This window comes from Magnolia sinica, chromosome 16 (genome assembly GCF_029962835.1).
Source record: "Magnolia sinica isolate HGM2019 chromosome 16, MsV1, whole genome shotgun sequence".
Classification (NCBI taxonomy): Eukaryota; Viridiplantae; Streptophyta; class Magnoliopsida; order Magnoliales; family Magnoliaceae; genus Magnolia; species Magnolia sinica.
The window spans coordinates 69,548,025-69,569,201 of NC_080588.1; the positions used below are offsets into that span (position 1 = coordinate 69,548,025).

A 21,177-nucleotide genomic window follows, 5' to 3' on the forward strand; every position below is an offset into this window, starting at 1 on the left:
CCTGGTTCGCGCGAGTTGTAGTTATTCCCACCAAGTTGAAGCTTTACCCTTCATCTTGTAGGGCACAAGCTTGACCTTCTTTGCTTTAGGGATGTCCATATAGTCGAATAATCGCTCAACTTCAGAAAGTCAATCAAGAAAATCCTCAATGTGTAGTTAGTCATTGAAGCTAGGAATATCAACCCGCATCTTGAATTTTTGATCTGTTCGATCTACTTGCTCGCCGCCTTGTCTGGGGTGTTAGAAGATTATGCCGTCGATCTCCTCCTCGCTGGATCCACCTTCCTCAGGAATGACTCTTGGATGCACTGCCGGTACTATTCTACGATCAAGGCGAGTACGAGTTTCAACAATTGGTGGTGGAGGATTACCATCAAGAGCACGAAACTGCCCTAGGGCCTCCGCTATGCAATCCGTCAAGCAATCTACCATGCGATCGATGGAAGCCTGCAGCCTTTACATGGCTTGCCGATTCTCTCACTGCGCTGCTTCGAAAGTCGTTAAAAAATGATTTCATGAAGCACTGTCCATGTAATTAAGCTTATCCCATGGTAATAGGAACAATCCCTGCCATGGGTGATAATTATGTTTTTTGAATTCAATCCCACCTAATCCTTTCCAATGCAACTGGCCAAACAGTCCCTAATCTCCTCACAGAGACTTCTCGAATCCACGAGGAAAGAAAGCAAGAAAATCAAAATAAATTCTAATAAATTTGAAATTAATTGATGATTGAATAAAAACGAGTTCACAACCCTTTAAATAGGGATACCAAACAATGGGAGAGAAATCAGAATCAAACTACGACTAAAACTCCTAAAATTCGCGACTTACTATAAATAGTAAACTTACTATTTATAGATGGTCGTGATGTCTACTAGTGCGCAAGGTTGGCCAAAAATAGTGTCCTATTTGGCTTGATCAAGCTGTTCTCTTAATTTTTCTAAGCTCTTTTTGGGTTGGGCGCAACTCCTAGAGCCCAACAGATGAAGAGTTTTTTTTTTTTACACATACACACACACCTCACACACTCACGCTAGTGTGGAATTTCACCACCTATGGATACTCGAACCCTTAACCGGGTGTTGAAACTCCTGAGAGACTACCACTTGAGCAAGAATAAGGATCCCGATGAAGAGTTATAATCAAACTAAAACTTGTAAAAATGGAATTAAAATAGGGAAATGACCGTCCTAAAATAGGGAAATGACCGTTATAAGAAAACTCAGAGAGAAGAAGATGTGACATTAGATGAAGAAAATTCTATATTTTTTAAAGAGAAAACGAGTTACTTATAGATACGCCTGATTTAAGGTCCGACGGTCTGGATCACTTCTATCGTCGACCAGGCCTTTTCTGATCCATCCTGGCCATGTAACCGTCCGCAACCCTCTCTACGTCATCTTATCAACGCTATTTTCAGAACCTGTTGCGTAGACTTCGGACACACCATTTCGACTAGCCTCGATTGCATGGTTGTTTGTCACAAGTAGGGGTGTACACGAACTGAGCTAGCTCGGTTAGCTCACTCGACTCGACTCGAAAAAGCTCGATTCGACTCAGTTCGAAGCTGAGTTCGAGCCGAGTCGAGCTGATTTTTTGAGCTCGAAAATGAGTTCGAGCCGAGTTCGAGCAGGCCCAGCTCGACTCGACTCGGATCGAATCCGACTCGAATCCAGCTCGAATCGAACTCGGATCGAACCAGTTTGGTGACTCGATTACTTTGCCATTGATGTTTCTCACCAACTGTTTGATAAAATGACTCAACGAAATCTGGCAAGGATGGTATGTACATCATGTATAAAAGTTGTTAGGTCCAATAACCAGTTTCCGGGCCTCTGATGTCATCAGACTATTGAATCAAGGGTTGTCCTTGTAGGATCTGTTCTAATGTAGCACGTGTATTAGGTTATGGATATTCATTAGGTGGGCCCCAACATAACATAAACCTAGGCAAAAGAAGAAAAAAGGGTTTGTCCAGGTGGGCCCGGTGTGTATGAATGTGGGCTATTCGTCATGTTTTCTAACTGTTAGCTTTTTGTCGCTTGTGTGTCCAACAGCTGGTATGCTAGCCTGTTTTGGGTTGATGGGATGTTTATAGAGTGTGTGCCTGGTCTGATGAACGGTCTGAATTCTGCACGTGTTTGCCATATCAGCATTGAAAGCCGATGCAGTTCTCATTACATATACATTCCAATGTGTAAGGTGAGTGTGAGATCAGGTCCATTCATCAGGTGGATAACAGCATGGATGGTGCTTCCGGATATCACTGTTGAAAGTGGATTGCGTGGTGTGACACCATACGTTGACTTCATCAAGTTATGTACGCCTTCCTCTTATATCCACGCCGTCCATCCATTTTCTGAGATCAAGTACATTAAACAAATATCATTTTTCTCTTTATTTTTCTTGGTTTTTATGCTACTTGGAAGGTATTTGATAAAATACCTGTAAAACCATTTCCTGTATTTGTAAAACAGTAGAATTTTAAAGTTGCAGTTCAATTATTCATGGAAATGTCTCAATGGCTAACTCGGCTTGAACTCGGCCCAAGCTGCTGACTGAACTGAGCCGAGCTGGCCAGTCAGGCTCGAGGATTGAGCCGAGTTCGAGCTGAGGCCACCTCGACCCGATTCAACTCTATGTACACCCCTAGTCACAAGCCCTGTGTGTGAGTAGCCAAAACTTTTTGAGTGGCTGCAAACGCACATTTCGTCCTTCAACACTATTTCCCTTAATGTGGTCTACTTGAGATTGAGATATACCTCGGTTTTTTTTTCATACCATAAAATGATCTATAAAAATAGATGGACGGCATGGATGAAACACATACATCATGGTGGGGCCCACAGAGCACTGACCACCAGCTAATGGCGGGTGGCAGGGGGAGTAGCCAATCCGTTTCCTACACAATGGAGATTGATTGGCTACTCCCCCTAACACCAGCCCCTGTGGCTGGTGGTCGATGCTCTGTGGGCCCCACCATGATGTATGTGTTTCATCCATTCCGTTCATCCATTTTTACATATCATTTTAGGGCTTGATACGAAACATTATAAGGATATAAATCTTAGGGGGACCACACCACAGGAAAAAAAATAATGACTGGATATCCACCATTAAAATCCTCCTAAGGCCCACTGTACTGTTGATTTGACATTCAATCTATTGATTAGGTCATAAAGACCTAGATGAAGGGAAACAATAATTATCAGCTAGATCCAAAATTTTTATGGCCTCCAAAACATTTTTAATGGTCAACGTTCATTCAACACTATTTCCCGTAATGTGGTCTACTTGATATTGAGATACACCTCAGTTTTTCTTTCATACCATAAAATGATCTACAAAAATAGATGGACGGCATGAATGAAGCACATACATCATGGTGGGGCTCACAGAGCACTGACCACTAGCAAATGGCTAGCCAATCCGTTTCCTACACAATGGAGATTGATTGGCTACTCCCCGTGACACCAGTGGCGGGTGGTCGGTGCTCTGTGGGCCCCATCATGATGTATTTGTTTCATCCATTCCGTTCATCCATTTTTACATATCATTTTACGCTTGATACAAAACATTATAAGGATATAAATCTTAGGGGACCACACCACAGGAAAAAAATAATGACTGGATATCCACCATTGAAATCCTCCTAAGGCCCACTGTACTGTTTATTTGACATTCAATCTGTTGATTAGGTCATAAAGACCCAGATAAAGGGAAACAATAAATATCAGCTGGATCCAAAACTTTTATGGCCCTCAAAATGTTTTTAATGGTCAACGTTCATTCAACACTATTTCCCGTACTGTGGTCTACTTGAGATTGAGATATTCCTTTCATACCATAAAATGATTTATAAAAATAGATGGACGGCATGGATGAAGTACATACATCATGGTGGGGCCCACAGAGCACTGACCACCAGCAAATGGCTGATGGCAGGGGGAGTAGCCAATCCGTTTCCTTCCGCAATGATTCGTAGGAAAGCGGATTGGCTGGTGTACCACACACCAGCTATATAGCTGCTGTATGTACGTGTGGTGCGAAGACGCTCCTCGAGCTCCGAGTTGTAGGAACGGTTCAAAGGATATCAAAGTTACATGAGCCCCACAGTGGTGTATTTATTATATCTGCACCGTTAATCTACTTTTAGAGATCATTTTAATACATTATTCAAAAAATAATCATATCCAAAGATCATCTGTACCACACCATAAATAGCAGCGGAAATAATGATTCTCACAGTTAAAATTTTTTTAGGGCCCACCATAACCTTTATTTTACATCCAATCTATTCATAAGTTCATAATGACCTGAAGGAAGAGGAAAAACAAATTTCATATATCCAAAACTTCTGTGACCTCAAAAAGGATTTCAATGGTAGATGTTCAATCTTCCACCGGTTTTTGCAGTGTGGTCCACTTGATAGTTAGATCTAACTTATTTTTGGTCTCAAGCCTTGAGACAAGATCACCAAATGGATGGACAGTTTGGATATAATACATACCTCATGATCAGACCCACAAAACTTGCTGACGTAAATAGAGCAGCTATATAGCTTGTGTGAGGTACACCAGCCAATCCGCTTCCCTTTGTAGCCAGACGTTCGGAGGTCTTTGTTTCTAGTTTTTGGACATGAAAAGTACACTGCTTTGGCACGAGGAAATCAGTAATCCGTGTGAAAGATCACAGCTGCTCATTTGGGGATCCCCACTTGATAGATGCCACGTCACGATGACATTGATATAATCATCAGGTGGGCCACCCATCTGATGATCATATCAGACTTACATCAGATATGGAACGGAACAAATAGGATCGACAGGACTCTGATCACCCACATTTTGTATAATTTAGGCCGGGCCTATTCAAAATATTCATTTGAATGGCCCAATCCTGGCCCATTGGCAGCCGTACACAAGCCTCACCAATAACATCAAAGTGGGCCTTTTCATTGGCACGAATCGGGATTCATCATCAGCATCTAAGCTTATCCTAACTAATTGGGGTCCACTAAATTAATTTGCAAAACATAGGCTCCGGTGGGCAGAACTCTTTTAATAATCAGGATACAATATTTTGTGCAAAACCCACCAAGGAGCCTATATGCCAGTCACTGACCCACCGTATTGGGCCAGCACTCGAAGTGGCCCTGACTCTGGGGCCCACCTCGATGAATGTATTGTATAGCCACACCGTCCATCCATCTTGCCAGCTCATTTTAAGGCATGAGCCCAAAAATGAAACAGATCCCAATCTTAAGTGGACCATACCAGAGGAAATAGTGGTGATTGAACGGTAAAAACTCCCCGTGGGCTACAAAAGTTTTGGTTTAAGCTGATATATTTTTATTTTTACTTTTTGTTTTTTGTTTTTTCCCTTCATCTGGTCTGTGTGACCCTATCAACAGGTTGGATATTTAGCAAATAAACATTACAGTGGGTATTACCACCGATCTTGGAAGCTTTTAATGGTAGGCATTCAATCACCACTGTTTCTTCTGGTATGGTTCACCTGAGATTTGGATCTATTGTATTTTTGGGCTCATGTCCTAAAATGAGCTAGAAAACAGCATAGATATACAATACATAAATCAAGGTCGGCCCTATAGTCAGGGCCACGCCATGTTGAGCCTGTTCATGCACATGTCATGAACATTTGCAAGGGCAAACATCACTTTACTGCCGTTTCTTATACTTGCTTTAGACACTTCAATCTCACGAAACAAGCCAACAAAAATAAGAAAGTGGGAAAAGAGAGGAGATGGGGAAGAACAAGAGGTACTTCGTTCCATTTCAACTTGACCTGCATAGGTTGACCCATATCTTATGTGGAGGTTTACACACTGAGTGTAAAAGCCTCATGCATTAATGATCAGCCCTCTCACTATAGGTAATCATCCTGTCTCACTTAATGGATAATCATTATTAGCTAGTTAGACCCCTTACTTACTAGGTCCTCAGTCCATGGTAGAGGCCTTATGGGTACTAACTAGGGTTGAAGACCCGCACCCTAAGACCTCTCCTCCCATCTACCATGGACGCCTTATTGGTACTAACTAGGGTTGAAGACTCGCACCCTAAGACCTCTCCTCCCATCTATTTAAGGGATATCTCAGTTTCAGAGCTTCTGGTGTTCACACACAAGAAATGCTACTTTTCATTCCTTCCCCATTTCTCATATCGATGCATTGTAAGACTCTCATCAGGTGGGCCACACATGATTATCAATTTAGATTTGACCGTTGGATACTAATCACACTTTTCCCCTCTAGGGTCTCCACATTGTAGGTTTCCATATCGGACTTAATAACTGTGTATAGGGACCATGGTTCAAGCGTCTCACCCCAAACATATTTGCAATGATCGCAATTGTAATGGGGCTCACTGAATCAATCAATCTGTTTTGGTCATTTTCCCTATAAATACATGTCTTGGTCCCCTCACCAACACGAGAAATCCCTAGTCCCATCAAGAGGTTCTCCTAAAGGTGTGAGGTGTGAAAGATTAAGATTCAAGTTGGCTATATCGAGGAATCGAAAATGTGTTCCCAATTAGGTACGCTTTAAGGTTATTGCGTTGAATCTTTATTATTAATGCATAAACTATCCATCAATTCTATAATGCGGTTTTAGCCGTTGGTATCAAAGCCTCATATGCATCAATTTTAGTGGTTTTTTTCATTGTTCACATTAAGGTCACCAAGAATTCGGATTTCTTTGGGACCCATTTAGAACAGTCTGCTTGGATGAATTTCAAAGTCGTGTTTAGGCCTTAACAATTAGGGCTGCTCTGGCCATAATTGGAACCCACCACCTCTGACCTGACGAGTGGATGAAACATAAACCGCCGTAGATCTAATTGCAAGAATCCCAAATCTGTTGCTAGCATCCCAAATCTGTAGCCGGCAGCGACATTGCTGCCCTGTTTACACAATCTGGCAGCAATGGCAGCCAGAGGATCTTTCCTTGCCCTAAAGGATCGATCAGATCCATCCCTAAATGACAGATCCACAGCTATAGTTTAAAAAATAAATAAATAAATAAATAATTTGATTGTCGATGGCAACCAGCACCGCAGCAGCCATCGGTGGAAGCCAATGCTGGAAACCGTGGCTATCAAACTCAAAACCACCTTGACTGATGTTTGCTGCCGCCCTTAATCACGACCCATTGCCGTCATACAGTAAAATCATTAGGGTCAGCAGTCGTCAATTGTTGTTGTTATTGCTGCAATATTGTCAAGTCTTCTTATTGTTCTTATCTATTTTCTTATACCTTTGGACATGTGGGTGTTTTTTCTTTAGTGGACCAAACATTCAATTGTCTTAACCTTTCCAATTATTCTCAACAAGGGCCTTTATTACATATTCTAATTTCAAGGAATGTTTGTCATGATTCATTGCCTCTTCTTCAATTCACATGTAAAAGATGAGGTTATCTAAGTTCATATATTTTCTCTTGATGGTGGAAGATTCTCAATTATTAAAACAACATGGAAAGCCCCATCAATCACCATACTCTCATATGAGACTACTCTAAATCATGTACCTATCTCCTAAAGACTATCATCAGACATTTTAAAATCAATATAATGACTTACTACATATTTCTTGGATATGACATCCTTTATTATGAATTCATTTTCAAGGTGATTCAACATATCTTTAACAGACGAGTAATAGCAGTAGATATCATAATTATCATTAGTCATCGCATTCAGAATGTAATTTCACCATACATAGTCATCAACTTTCCATTTAGATAGTTCGAAGGATGCTGCTAGTTCATTTGTCTCAAGTAACAAAGCAGAATCTTTGATAACATATATTAACTTAAGGGTTGTAAGATAAAACTCATCTTTTGCAGCTACCTCTTGAAATTCTTCCCGTAAAAAAAAAATTGATTCTAGGATTTTCATAAACAACTGGTATAGAAATCGAGATTTTGGAGAAGAAAACTGCCTTTAAATTGTTAGTTGTAATATAGATATTCAAAAGAAAATAACATTAATTTAAAGATGAAATAGTAAAGAAATAAACTTCAAAGCTGATATATGTTACAATCACTTTCTTAAAGACAAATTTGCTCCTACAAAGAAGAACATCAATGCATTAGGTCTCAACAACTCTGTCCCTAGGATACAATAGCTCCCCTTTATGACAAATGGCTTCAATTTAGTGCACGTGTGATATCAGTCACACAAACCCAATCTTGCTCATACTGGTTTGCCCAAAAAAAGATTGTAGAAAGAAAACTCAGAGAGAAGAAGATGTGACATTAGATAAAGAAAATTCTATATTTTTTAAAGAGAAAATGAGTTACTTATATAAAGAAAAAAGAAATGAGCATTAGGCTATAGGTGCATGCAAACGGCATATTAGATGCATGTCTATGCATGCCAACTTATTAAATATTGTGTCGGTAAACGACGATTCTTTATCGCATGTGCATGATTATGTTATCATCTATGTCAAGAAATTTTTTTTTAAAAAATGTCTTATCAAAGACACACCACACCGTGCCACACTACGCCTTGCTACAACCACGGCCCCCATGCATGCGTGCAAGGTTACACCCAAGACATACTTTTAATCCCCCAATACAAATATCATGTGGAAGTTTTTAATATAAAGACTCAAAATTTTAATCTTCTTTCAAATGTCTGACTAAACTCAACAAAAGAGAAAATGAAAACTAATCAACAAGAAAAAACCAATTTTTTTCTTAATTTTTAAATCAATTTTTTCTAATATAAATTTTTTTAATACAACTTTAAAAAAATAATAATAATAATTAAAAAAATAATTTTAAAAAATCCCAAGGCATGCATGAATCTTAAAATTTCTTTCCTTTCCATACCACATGGTCCCAAAGCTGTACATTATAAAGATACTTAAATGCTTATATAAATGCTTAGGCAAGAAATCATGGGCTGAATACAAAGGCTGGGTCCTAATTCATGGGTTGAGCTTTCCACTTGAATTGGGCATGCATCACAATGCTACAGAGTTTAGATGTAGCCTGACATTTGAATGCTCTGTTTAAATATTGAATTGATATACATATGTTGATAGAGACTCATAAATGACCAAATCACAATTTCCTATGTTAGTATTCACATTGAGGAAGAAGCCATCATATTTCAATAACATTCCTACCTAGACTGAAAGCATCATAAATTGAAATTTAGAGCCTACTCCCATATAAATTCTACACTAGGTAATTGCAATTTGGTCATAACCAGTATTACAAATTCAATTCCATAGTGCATCCAAACATAGCCTTAACCATAAAAACTCTCGGTCTTGGGATAACCACAAAAACTCTCCACCTCCCGAGAGAGAGAGAGAGAGAGAGAGAGAGAGAGCTAATAACATTGTCTTGTTGAATGTTAAATGGGTGACACATTCACGCACATGTTTAATCATTGATTGATTATGATATTATTAAAAAATCATATGAATTATTTTTTGAATGACTATTAGGTGTAAGATTTTTTAAAAAATACAAACAAATCTGACAATTTTATTTTGTAATTCGGGGCTATTTTAGCGACGGACCAAATCCGTCGCTAATTTCTGAACAAGTTGACAATTGACGACGGATTTGGTCCATCGCCTCCTCGTATTAGCGACAGACCTTATCCATCGCCAATATTTTTAATGACGAATAATTCGGGTGGTTTTTTCCAAATTTCAGCAAGATTTTTTATTTTTATGAGCGATCTTATTCATCGTTTATATAGTTTTACGACGAATTTGGTCCGTCGCAAATTCACTATTTCATGTTAGCTCACATGGAGGCAAGAATTCAAACCCGAATGAAAAATGATCCTAACCCACAAGTTGTGAACTGTGTAGCTCGATAAGATATGCAAGGCAGGCAAAGTATCAACAAAACTGCCGAAAAAGCCTTCTTAAACGTCTGTAGCGCGATGAAGTACCATTTTCAACGATGCAAGCATATGTTGATGCAGATCCCGATCAATTTCGCAGAAGTTTCCTTCCCTGCATTCCTGACAATGTCCACCTTCCCAGAATCATATGTTCCTGAAGGTCAATATTCTGCAGCAATACAAAGGAGAACACAATATAGATGTTTTCTTTCTTTCTTTGTTTTAGGTTAACCCAACATAGATTATTACAGTTTAAAGCAGCCAGCAAGACTACGAAAGCCACAAATCACAAAATAAATAGCCTGTTTGGACGCACTCTCAAAAGGGGCATTGACGCCTAAAAGGGAATTTGAGCAAAAGTCAGTTCACATTGTGCGCTTAGATGCACTTTCGCAAATCCCATCTCATCTCCCTCTTAACAAAGGGCTAAAAAGCCCACTTGAGGAAAATCAATTTCCAAAACAGGAAGTGTGAAAAACCCTTTTGCAAAAACCCCCTTTTTAAGGAAGTGCCTCCAAATGGGCCCTAAAGCCTTTTTTTCCAAATGGAAAAGAATGTCCTAATCCTTTTGAATGACATGTGAGATGCTTGATTATCACTCAAGATGGTTCATTCAATAGTAGAGCTGGGAGCAAGCTATGATCTAAGAATCATGCCAATCGGATGATACTAACCCTATGAGGGAGGCCAATTTGTTATATCAGTTTGCTTTCTATGAGCCATGGATGGCATGGTTAGGATCATTAAACCGAAGTGCTACTTAGGAATCATAAGCAATACAAAATGGGATCTATCCAAGAGGTGGTCCAAGATGATGATTGGACCTATTTTGTTTATCCGCTCAATCTTGGCTGTCCATTTTCCATACCATTGATTGGATGCTTAGGATCATCCAATTGGAGTGAGTTTTGCACCATGGCCCGTCCCTGGTTGTAGGAAAGAATGGGTTCAAACCCTCCCTCCTGCTTTTTTTTTTTTTTTTTTAGTTTTTAAAAAAGAGAGTTTCATGGTGTCTCGGGTCAAAATCTCTTCGAGTCAAGTCACTGAATTTTAGAACTACGCTAGAAATAGATTGTTTCACATTCACAGCCAAAATAGCCCAAGGAATAGATGGCTACGTCAAAAGTCTGGATCATTTGACCTAGGGCCATAGTGTAAGAGATAAGACCCAAGCAATCTGTCTATATCCTCGGCCAAATGACATATAAACTGTCAAAGGAAAGATGAATATGATTCCAGACCTACGTGATGACATGAATTCGGGCATAAATCTAACAATTTACATGGTGATGTGAATTTCAATAAATGCCAAATAAATTAAAAGAAAATCCCTAAATGGGGAGTTGGGGGAATACCAAATCAATGTCATTGGAGGCCACTCCTCTGCACCATCGCCTTCAAAAATCACTAAAGTAAAATGATTTCTGTGAAAAGGTTCACACTTGCTCCAAAGTCCGGTTTGAAACATCTCTTTCCCATGGAACTGGAGTTACTTATTTAGTAGCTCGATGAGGCTAACAAATCCGTCGGCTTCATCATTGTTTAAGTTCCTTTTAAACACTGGCAATCACAATTCACAACACCTTATCTCCACCATATCTTAGCATTGAGAAAACATGATCTTGAAACAGAAGAAGATGAGCAAAAACTTGATACAGGGCATTGATGTTGTACCAATACCACGGGTGGCCTCAGAACTGCATGCATGAACCATCTCCCGGTACTATTGTCTGAGAAAACCTCTTCCACCCTAAAAACTGATTTCCAGTTTCCAGAAGACCAATAATCCATTGTGGGAAGAACCTCTGGTGTACCATCGCCAGAGGGAATGCCTTATTTGCTCTCAATCACTTCCATAGGCTAACAATCTTTGAACCCAAATCATAACCATTTTCCTTATAACACGGATTCATTATTTTCAAAGAATATTCCAGCTCTCTCTAGTTGTTTCAGTTAACCAACCTCACCTCATTTTGTTTTATTCATTTATTTATTTATTCATTTTTTTAGAAGTGACCTCCCATCATTTTATGAGGTGAAATTTATGATTTTTCTTTCTTTTCTTTTCTTTTCATTCCTTTTTTTTTTTCGCTCTTTTGGAGAGGGAATGATTATAGCATTATCGGGGCCAAGTGCTGCAAAATAAGAAAATAAAATAATCGGGTAGAACCCGAGGAAAGGCCGACAACGAGAAGTCATCCAAAAATTTAAACCACACTGCCTGAGGTTGGAATACAACTCATCTCCCCTCTCATAGCTCCTCTCAATAGCATTCATGCCCCCCAATATATCCCTTCTAACAAGCTGGAAGATTGCTTCTACCGACTCATGCCGGTTGTTAAACACTTACAATTTCTTTCCTTCCAAATCCACCATTAAACAGCTAACAAAGACAATTCCATTGAGGCTTTTGAGATTTACCTCCAATCCCGGTCCTGAGCTCAGGGGACCGATCAAGGCATCACCCAAGCAATCTGAAGATAGTCCAAGAACCCCCACTGAACTACTTAGGCATATGAATTTACGGATTCCTCATTATGCAAGAATAGAAGGCATCTGTTAGTTAAAAACATACTCCCCTATCCAAGATGATCGGCAGCTAGAAACTTGTCCAGATAACCAAGCAACCAAAGGCCATAACTCTAGGGTGACCCTGATATCTCCATATTCTAGTTGTAAGGGCTTCAAGAGAAGAAACCTCATCACTGCATAAAAATGAGCAAATTGATATAACAAAGAATCTCCCTGAAGGGGAACATCCTCCTATCCATCTATCAGGATGACTTGGGGATTAGGATGATCCAATAAGACCTCACTAGCATATAAATTTGAAGCTTTCAGTCTCTGTAAGATTACGACAAAAAGTAGGCTGCCATATCACCCTGCCTCCCTCCATGCTAAAGCACTGCAAGAACGATGCTCCCTTATGCGAGGCTTTAGAATAGATCAGCAGAAAACCATTTTCAGGCCTTCAGGGATCGGTTGCCACATGAAGCATAATTCCAAAACCTAATCTTATACGAGAACCATTTCCCATCTCAAACATCGCACATGTAAGCTACAAGAACCATTCCTCACCTCAGAGATGTCGGCCTAAATAAGATTCCAACAGAAGGAAGGCTGCCATACCACTGTGTTTCCCTCCATGGTAAAGCACTGTGAGGAAGCTAATGCATTATTCCACACCTCAAAAAGATGATACCTATGAGGAAGCTAGCTTCCCCTTTGCAAACATCTTTACACATGCCTGAGGCAATATAGTGAGAAGATGCCCTAGTTAACCAGCCACCCTCCGTCACCCATATTTAACAATTAAAACACTCTTCCATAGACTGACCTCATTGTCACCAAACCTCCATAGCCACCTCCCAAGAGCTCTTTTCATCAAGTCAAGGTTTTTAACGATTGCACCCCCTACCTGAGGCAAAGATACCTAACCCACTTCACCAAAATAAATTTTGTGGTTTTTAGCATTCACTTGCACATTGCAATGTTGTCAAATGACATATACTATCATACGCGACCCAAAGTGGCCATGCGCACATGCAATCACAATCGTAAATGCCATCACACAGCCCCTGGAAAAAGTTTTGTTTTTTCTTTTCTTTTCCTTTTTCTTTTCCTTTTTAAAATAGAAAAAAAATAGAAAAAAGAAAATCAGAAATTAGAATATTATAGGTGTATAAATGGGAAAAAGGGGGCGAAATTATAAAAAGATAAGAAATTTTTATGTATAAATATTAAGGTGTATAGAATTGCTTTTTATAATTTTATTACAAATTTCATATAGTTATATTTATCAAATCTATTAGAATATTAGACTATAACAAGTCAAATAAAGGAACTACTCTTCCAGGCTGAACATTTCCTCTCAATTATTTCCCCTACATTGTCCAAAAGCCTCTTGGCAGGTTTCTCCATACGTAGTGGAAGCCCAAGACATCGGATCAAACACATAGAAACTTAATTAACATGTTGGACAAGGCAACTTTAGTTAGAGTGATCTGGCCACCTAAACTAAGGTATCTACTCTTCCATGCTGAAAATATCCTATCAGTTCTTTCCACTACCTTGTCCAAAAGCCTCAGGTTTCTCCGTAACATAGTGGAAGCCCAAGACATCAGATGGACATAGCATGTTGGCCATGTCAGCTTTAGCTAGGGTGATCTGGCTGCCTAAACTGAGGTATCTACTCTTCCAGGCTGAAATTTTCCTCTCAATTCTTTCCATTACCTTGTCCCAAAGCCTCTAGGCAAGTATTTTCATATATAGTGGAAGCCCAAGATACTAAGAAAGAACACTCTCCACCACAACTAAAGACAACAACAAAGCAATGAACCTCATCTTCACCCAAAAGAACACTCAAAATTTCATTTTTCTGAATATTAACCTTCTTCCCAGGGACTAGTTCAAAACAATGGATAATCTTCCACAAACTAGAAATTTCAACCTCAAAGGATCAATGTATCATTAGCATACTGAAGATGAGAATCAACTAAGCCCAATCTTCCCACTGCAAAATTGCTAATGAAACCTTCCCTAACTAATCTTTCCAACATTTTTCTAAGACTTCTGCAAGCATGACCAATAGGTAAGGTAAAAGAGGTTACAAGTGTCTTAAACCCCCCAAAAAGACTCAGTACTCTAGAAAAAAGCTTTTATGAGTCACATTGATGAGGTTCGAAAAGACGCAGTACTCACACACTGATCCATCCATCCTCACCCATCCTTCAGGGCATATACTCCAGGAACTGCCAGACGTCTAGTTCACCTACTCCTTTTTACATATTGAGTTTGCAAATGATACCCAGCTTGCCCTCTCTATATCTCGAACCCATGCACTCATGTGTACCAATCAAGAAGGACACATGCAGCATAGATATGATGCCCCCTAACAGAGTCCTAAGCCTTCAAGTAGAGTCTGCTTTCTCAGCGAATCCTCTCTCCTTCACCAGGATTTTATAGGGCCCGCCAACCAAACTTACCAGGTGAACACCTTTTACAAACTCTACTCCCGCTTTTTTTGGCATTAGAGCAGCGAAAGAGGCAACTCGCTCTTTAAAGAGCCAGCCCTTTGATAAATTTCTGTGACGAACTCCATTATGTCCCATTTAACCAACTACAAAAACTGAAAGCAACCGGAAAACTGTCCGGAGTTGGGGTTTTGTCCATACACAACTCCCAAACGACCTTTTTGACCTCAGCTTCCTCAATAGGGAGTTTGAGACAATCATTGTCAGCATTAGATAACTAGGGAAACTGAAGATTATTGAGATTTGGTCCACACCGCCCCTCATTCTTAAAAGATTAGAATAACAGCCAATAATTTCCAAACAGATTTTTTTTGGAAAGATATTTCTTAATAGATCTCTTGTTTACCTTCCACCCTCCTATCGTCCCACCCAAGCTAATAATACAGTTAGCCATTCTCACATTTGCAATTCCATGAAAAATTTTAGTGTCCTTATCCCCTACCTTTAACCACACAACCTTAGATCTTTGGAACCATTTGATATCGTCCTCCTTAGCTTTCCTCCTAAATTGAAGCTTAACTGAATGCATGTGCTGCTTGACTTCCTCTATAAAGAGAGACCACAAGATTGCTCCTTATGGTCGAGATTCTAGATTTCCTCTAGGACCATGGCTTTACAGATCTCAACTAACACAAAGAAGTCTTTCTGTCATTTTTTTCAGAAACCCTTCTAATTTTTCAATTTAATAATGAGCCTAAAACCCATCTAACCTAAAAGAGACTACGAGTTCCCACAACCTCTGACATTTTCCTTGAAAAGTCTTCCTCTAGCACCAATTTAAAACGAAAAGGTCTACACCCCCCATGTATCAATCTAAGCCCCCGAAAGCACCAGGCAATTATCAGAAAGTCAGCTTCGACACCTTTGGGATGCCTGTGGAAAAAGGGCAATCCTAAACCGGAAATATGAGAAACCTATCATGACGGGACATAGATGGAGTAGGCTGATTATTTGACCATGCAAACCTCATCCCATTCGTAGGGGTGTACACGAACTGAGCTAGCTCGGTTAACTCGCTCGACTCAACTTAAAAAGGCTTGATTCGACTCAGTTTGAACCTGAGTTCAAGCCGAGTCAAGTTGAATTTTTTAGCTCGAAAATGAGTTCGAGCCGAGTTCGAGCACTCGACTCAGATCGAACCCAACTTGAATCGAACTCGGATCGAACCAGTTCGGTGACTTGGTTACTTTGATATTGATGTTGCTCACCAAGTGTTTAATGAAATGACTCAAAGAAGCAAGGCTGGTGGCAAGGAATGTATGTATATGAAACCAACACCCTTTTTTCTTGATTTTTATGTTGCTTAGAAGGTGCTTAAAAAGTGTTTGATGAAATACCTGTAAAACCATTGTTGCTCTCTCAAATACAGTGAGATTTTGAAGGTACAGCCCAGGTGTTTGTGAAAATACTGCAATGGAGAACTCGGCTCGATCTTGGCTCAAACACGGCTCGAACTGGCCCGAGCTGTTGATCGAACCGAGCCGAGCTGGCCAGTCAGGCTCGAGGACCGAGCTGAACCGAGTTCGAGCTGAGGTCAGCTAGTGGCCGAGCTTAGGCCAGCTCGACTCGGTTCGACTCGATGTACACCCCTACCCATTCGTAGGCAAATCAATGAGTTTGTTCAAGTACATCCAATCTGAGAACTTCCTCATGCAGCTCAACACCAAATGGCCCCCTCCCCTTTCATACAAGAATTACACTGCATTAACAATCAGAGATCAGAAATCCTGGACCTCAAGACAATCATAAGGAAGATAAATCACAATTTTGTTAGATTGACAATTGCAATTCAATTTGATAGTGCATCCAGATGCATGCCTAAAGAGGTATGAAGTTCATAAAAGATAGCTAGCTTCTAGAGTCAACATAAACAAGTCTTGATGTGTGTGTCATCGTTGCACATGGACCCTTCTAATATATTTTTTTTATATCCTTCCAATTTTATTGGATGCTTTCAAAGAGATGAACAAGGAACAACATAAACAACTCCGCCATCAAAATACAATCTATATTTTCCATACTCAGATATACCTTCAGAAACACCTACAAGGACCATCATGCTGCAAACCATACCAGCACTTGAAATGGTTACACTCGAACCCAATAACAAAAGCAAGCACTAATCATCACTGCAGAAGCTACTGACTTTAACACTACAGATATTGTAGCAAGAACATCTAAAACAGTGCTATTGGGCAAAACCATTCAAGGCTACTCACCAAATAACTCAAGCAGATCAGAATTTAAAGTACTATATAAATCACCATCTAGAAAGGATCACCTGCATCAGAAGATCTATATGTTGTTCTCCCATCATCCTCAGTGATCACATCCCTGAAAGTGCCACCCCTGGGAATCATTGGCAAGACATGTTCCTGGTGAGGCACAATAACATCCAATAAGTACGGCCCAGGCGTCTCCAACATCTTTCGGATCGCATCCCTCACCTCACTCTTCTTTGTCACGCAGGCCGCAGGTATGCCACACCACTCTGCAAACATCAGGAAATTTGGGAATATCTCATTCTCCTTTGCGGGGTTCCCCAAATACATATGGCCCCGGTTTGCCTTGTAGAACTGATCTTCCCACTGCACAACCATATCCAAATGCTGGTTATTCAAAATCATAACCTTCACATCGAGATCCTCCACACGGATCGTCGCCAACTCCTGAACGTTCATGAGGAAGCTTCCATCACCATCAATATCCACCACGGTTGTCCCAGGTGAGGCATGGGCTGCACCGATTGCAGCCGGAAGCCCAAACCCCATTGCGCCCAAACCACTTGATGTGGCGCACTGGCGTGGGCGCTTGTAGTTGTACCACTGCGCAGCCCACATTTGGTGCTGCCCAACACCAGTGGTTATGATCGCATCCGAGTTTGTCAATTCGTCAAGCACTTGGATCGCATATTGAGGAGGAATGGCATCTCCAACGCACTTATAACTCAAAGGGAATTTCTTCTTCTGTTTTGTGAGTTCCTCCCTCCAAGCAGAAAAATCAAGATCAAGCTTTCGAGCATCTCTTTTCTCCTCCAGCAATGCATTCAACCCCTCCAAACACATTTTCAGGTCAGCACCGATCGATACATGCGGCTGCTTGTTCTTCCCAATCTTTGACGGATCAATGTCAATGTGCACAATCTTGGCATTACTGGCAAACTTCTCCAATTTCCTAGTGACCCGATCATCAAAACAGACACCAAATGCGAGGAGAAGGTCGGATTTATCGATGGCGTAGTTCACGTAAACCGACATCCGCAGCGAGAGATCATCAGCCATCGGGTAAGTGCCGAGGCCCATCAGGGTGCTCACGACTGGGATGCCCGTGAGCTCCACGAACCAACGTAGCTCCTCACTAGAATTCAGGCAACCACCGCCAACGTACAGGACTGGCTTCTTCGATTCAGATACCAACCATAGGATCTGCTCCAGCTTGGTCACCTCGGGGGGCAGTGGGAGGCAAGAGGCATACCCCTGCAACTGCATGGGGCGGTCCCAGTCGGGCACAACAAGCTGCTGCTGTATGTCCTTAGGGACATCAATCAGGACAGGGCCCGGGCGGCCCGACAAGGCGAGGAAGAACGCCTCCTCGGCGATGCGTGGGATGTCCTCTACATCAAGAACAAGATAATTATGCTTGGTGATGGAGCGGGTTACCTCGACAATTGGGGTTTCCTTGAAGGCATCAGTCCCGACCATGCGGCGGGGAACCTGCCCGGTGATCACAACAAGGGGAACGCTATCAAGGAGCGCGTCCGCGAGGCCGTTGACGAGGTTCGCGGCACCAGGGCTCGACGTCGCGATGCAGACGCCAGGCCGGCCTGACGCCCGGGCATAACCCTCAGCGGCGAAAACCTCGCCCTGGCAGAAGACATTGCTGATCGACGACGATCGAGTGAGGGCCTGATGGATCTCCATCGACGCCTCGCCAGGGTAGGTGAAGACGACCGACACGTCAGCCCGCTCCAACGCCTCGACGAGGACATCTGCGCCTTTTCGCGGCTGGTCAGGGGCAAAACGGGAAATTGGCGGGGTCAGAGAGGGGGCTGTGGTAATGAGAGATTGGGAGGACTGTAGTTGTGCCTTTGTTATATATATGGAAGGGCGAGGGGGGTTTTGGAAAATTTGCCAGAATGGGAGGGGCCTTTTGGAACGGGTTTTCAGGGGTGTAATGGTAAGGAATGTTGAAGAGGATGGGTTAGCGACTGAATAAATGTTTGTGGCTGGATAGGCCATTTTCTTCTTCCGAGGGATTGTAAAGACGGAAAAGATTAAAAATATAAAAATTAATAGGATCGCCGGGGGAGAGGGCTTTTTATACATACGCTTGGAGTTGTATTAAAAATATAAAAATTAATGACGCCAGAAGCTCGATGGAGTGGGTCCCATAGAGGTGGCAATATTCTTAACAACCAAATGGTCCCCTCCTATGAAAGAAAATGAAGAAGAAAGAAAATGGATGGCCTTCCTGTACAAGGGGCTCACTTATTGAAACAATCTCACATCCTTGGTGAGGCCTACTAGATCGTCTTGTAGTAAATTCATATCATTGACATGAAAGTAGTTTTAATTTCATGTCATCTGTTCCAATTTAAGGGCAAAACTTATTATAGATGAACCACACTGAAGGAAATAATTCGAAATTGACTTACATCATTAATACATCTATGGGACATGGATAACTGTATTTTTTTAAAATGACTCTATTATGAGTTTACGATTGTTTGATTATAGTGAACGGATCATATCGGACAATGAGTGGCTCCAATTATTGATTTATTGGAGCCTACACCCCATTCTTAAGAGACCCTCTCAACTTCCGCAACATATTAGTGTTGTACAAGGGGACGACTGATAAAGGAACATTTTCATCCCTTGAAATGCAAAATATGCCTAGGAGATTAGAAAATCAATAACTTCTAATTTTGATGTCATTGACTTTATTATGTTATAATTAAAGGTTATATATCTTAATTAATATCCAGTTTCGAGCAACTCAAATCCATCGATGTGGGTGGGACCCCTGGTTATGAGGCTCATTGTAATATGTATGACTGCATTCAAGCCATCCATCCAAATTGAAAGCTCATTTTAGGACATGAACCAAAAATTTAACTAAATCCAAATATAAGGCGGACCATAATACAGGAAACAATGGTAATTGATGGTTGTGTTTACATGCCCACAGGAAAAGGTGGGAGGGAACCTTCCTGGCCCAACGGTTGTGTTTACATGCCAGCTAAACCATTCATAAGGACATTCTCACTGAGGTTATAACTGAAGACACAAAAATATTATCATGATCCCTGCCAGGCATGAGGTTGTTAATGTACAGTACTATTTGGGCCCCACCATGATATATGTGCCTTATACATGCTGCCCATCTATTTTTTCATATCATTTTAAGGCGTGAGCCCAAAAAGGACATAGATCCAAATACAAGTGAACCACACCACATGAAACCAGTCGTGATCCAATGGCCACCATAAAAAACTTCCTAGGGCCCACTGGAATGTTTATTTGCCATCCAACTTGTTCAATCATGTGGACTTTGATAAAAGGAAAATATAAATATCATCTTCATCCAAAACTTTTGTGGCCTTAAATAAAATTTTAATAGTGGGCATTCCATCACCACCGTTTCTTGTGGTGTGGTTCATGTGAGATTTGGATCTCCCTCATTTTTGAGCTCATGCCCTGAAATTATTTAGAAGAAAATGGATGAACAGGGAGGATAAAACACATACATCAAGATGGGCCATAGTGCAATGTCCAGTAGCTACTGCCCATGGACAATGTCAATAGGCAACGTGCATCCAATTCCCATTGTTTCCAGTTGCCTGGCGGAATTAAGTTTGAATCTATCATACTTTTAGGCTCATGTCCTAACAAGGTCTGGCTACTGACCATGGACAATATCAATGGGCAACATGCATCCAGTTCCTATTGTTTCCTGTTGCGTGGCTCAATTGAGTTTGAATCTATTATACTTTTGGCTTCATGTCCTAATATGGTTTGGCCAATGCCCATCGAAAATGCCAATGGGCAACATGCATCCAGTTCCCATTGTTTCCTGTTGTCTAGGCCAATTGAGTTTGAATTTATTATACTTTTGGGCTCATGTCATAACATGGTTTGGCTACTACTAGAGGTGGGCATTGAATCGAGTCAAACCGAGTTAGGTCCAATCCGACTCGATTCGATTTTGAAATAGGCCCGACTCGAACTCGATCCGACTCG

At 40.9% G+C, this 21,177-nt stretch overlaps 2 protein-coding genes across 3 annotated transcripts in view; one reads left to right on the forward strand and one right to left on the reverse strand.

Moving 5' to 3' along the window:
- The window catches only part of LOC131229636 (salicylic acid-binding protein 2-like), an 87,135-nt gene that overhangs the window by 32,355 nt on the left and 33,603 nt on the right, over positions 1 to 21,177 (forward strand). The gene's annotated exons all lie outside the window — the stretch shown is intronic.
- Positions 9,815 to 19,237, reverse strand: LOC131229635 (acetolactate synthase 3, chloroplastic-like). The gene is made up of 2 exons (XM_058225622.1): positions 17,217 to 19,237; positions 9,815 to 10,071 (listed from the first exon to the last, which is right to left on the reverse strand). Exons 1-2 carry the CDS (start codon positions 19,171 to 19,173, stop codon positions 10,064 to 10,066), a joined length of 1,965 nt encoding a protein of 654 aa, XP_058081605.1. The 5' UTR covers positions 19,174 to 19,237; the 3' UTR covers positions 9,815 to 10,063.

Coding starts and splice junctions, on each gene's coding strand:
- LOC131229635 (XM_058225622.1), bottom strand. CDS start 19,173: ATGGCCTATCCAGCCACAAACATTTATTCAGTCGCTAACCCATCCTCT.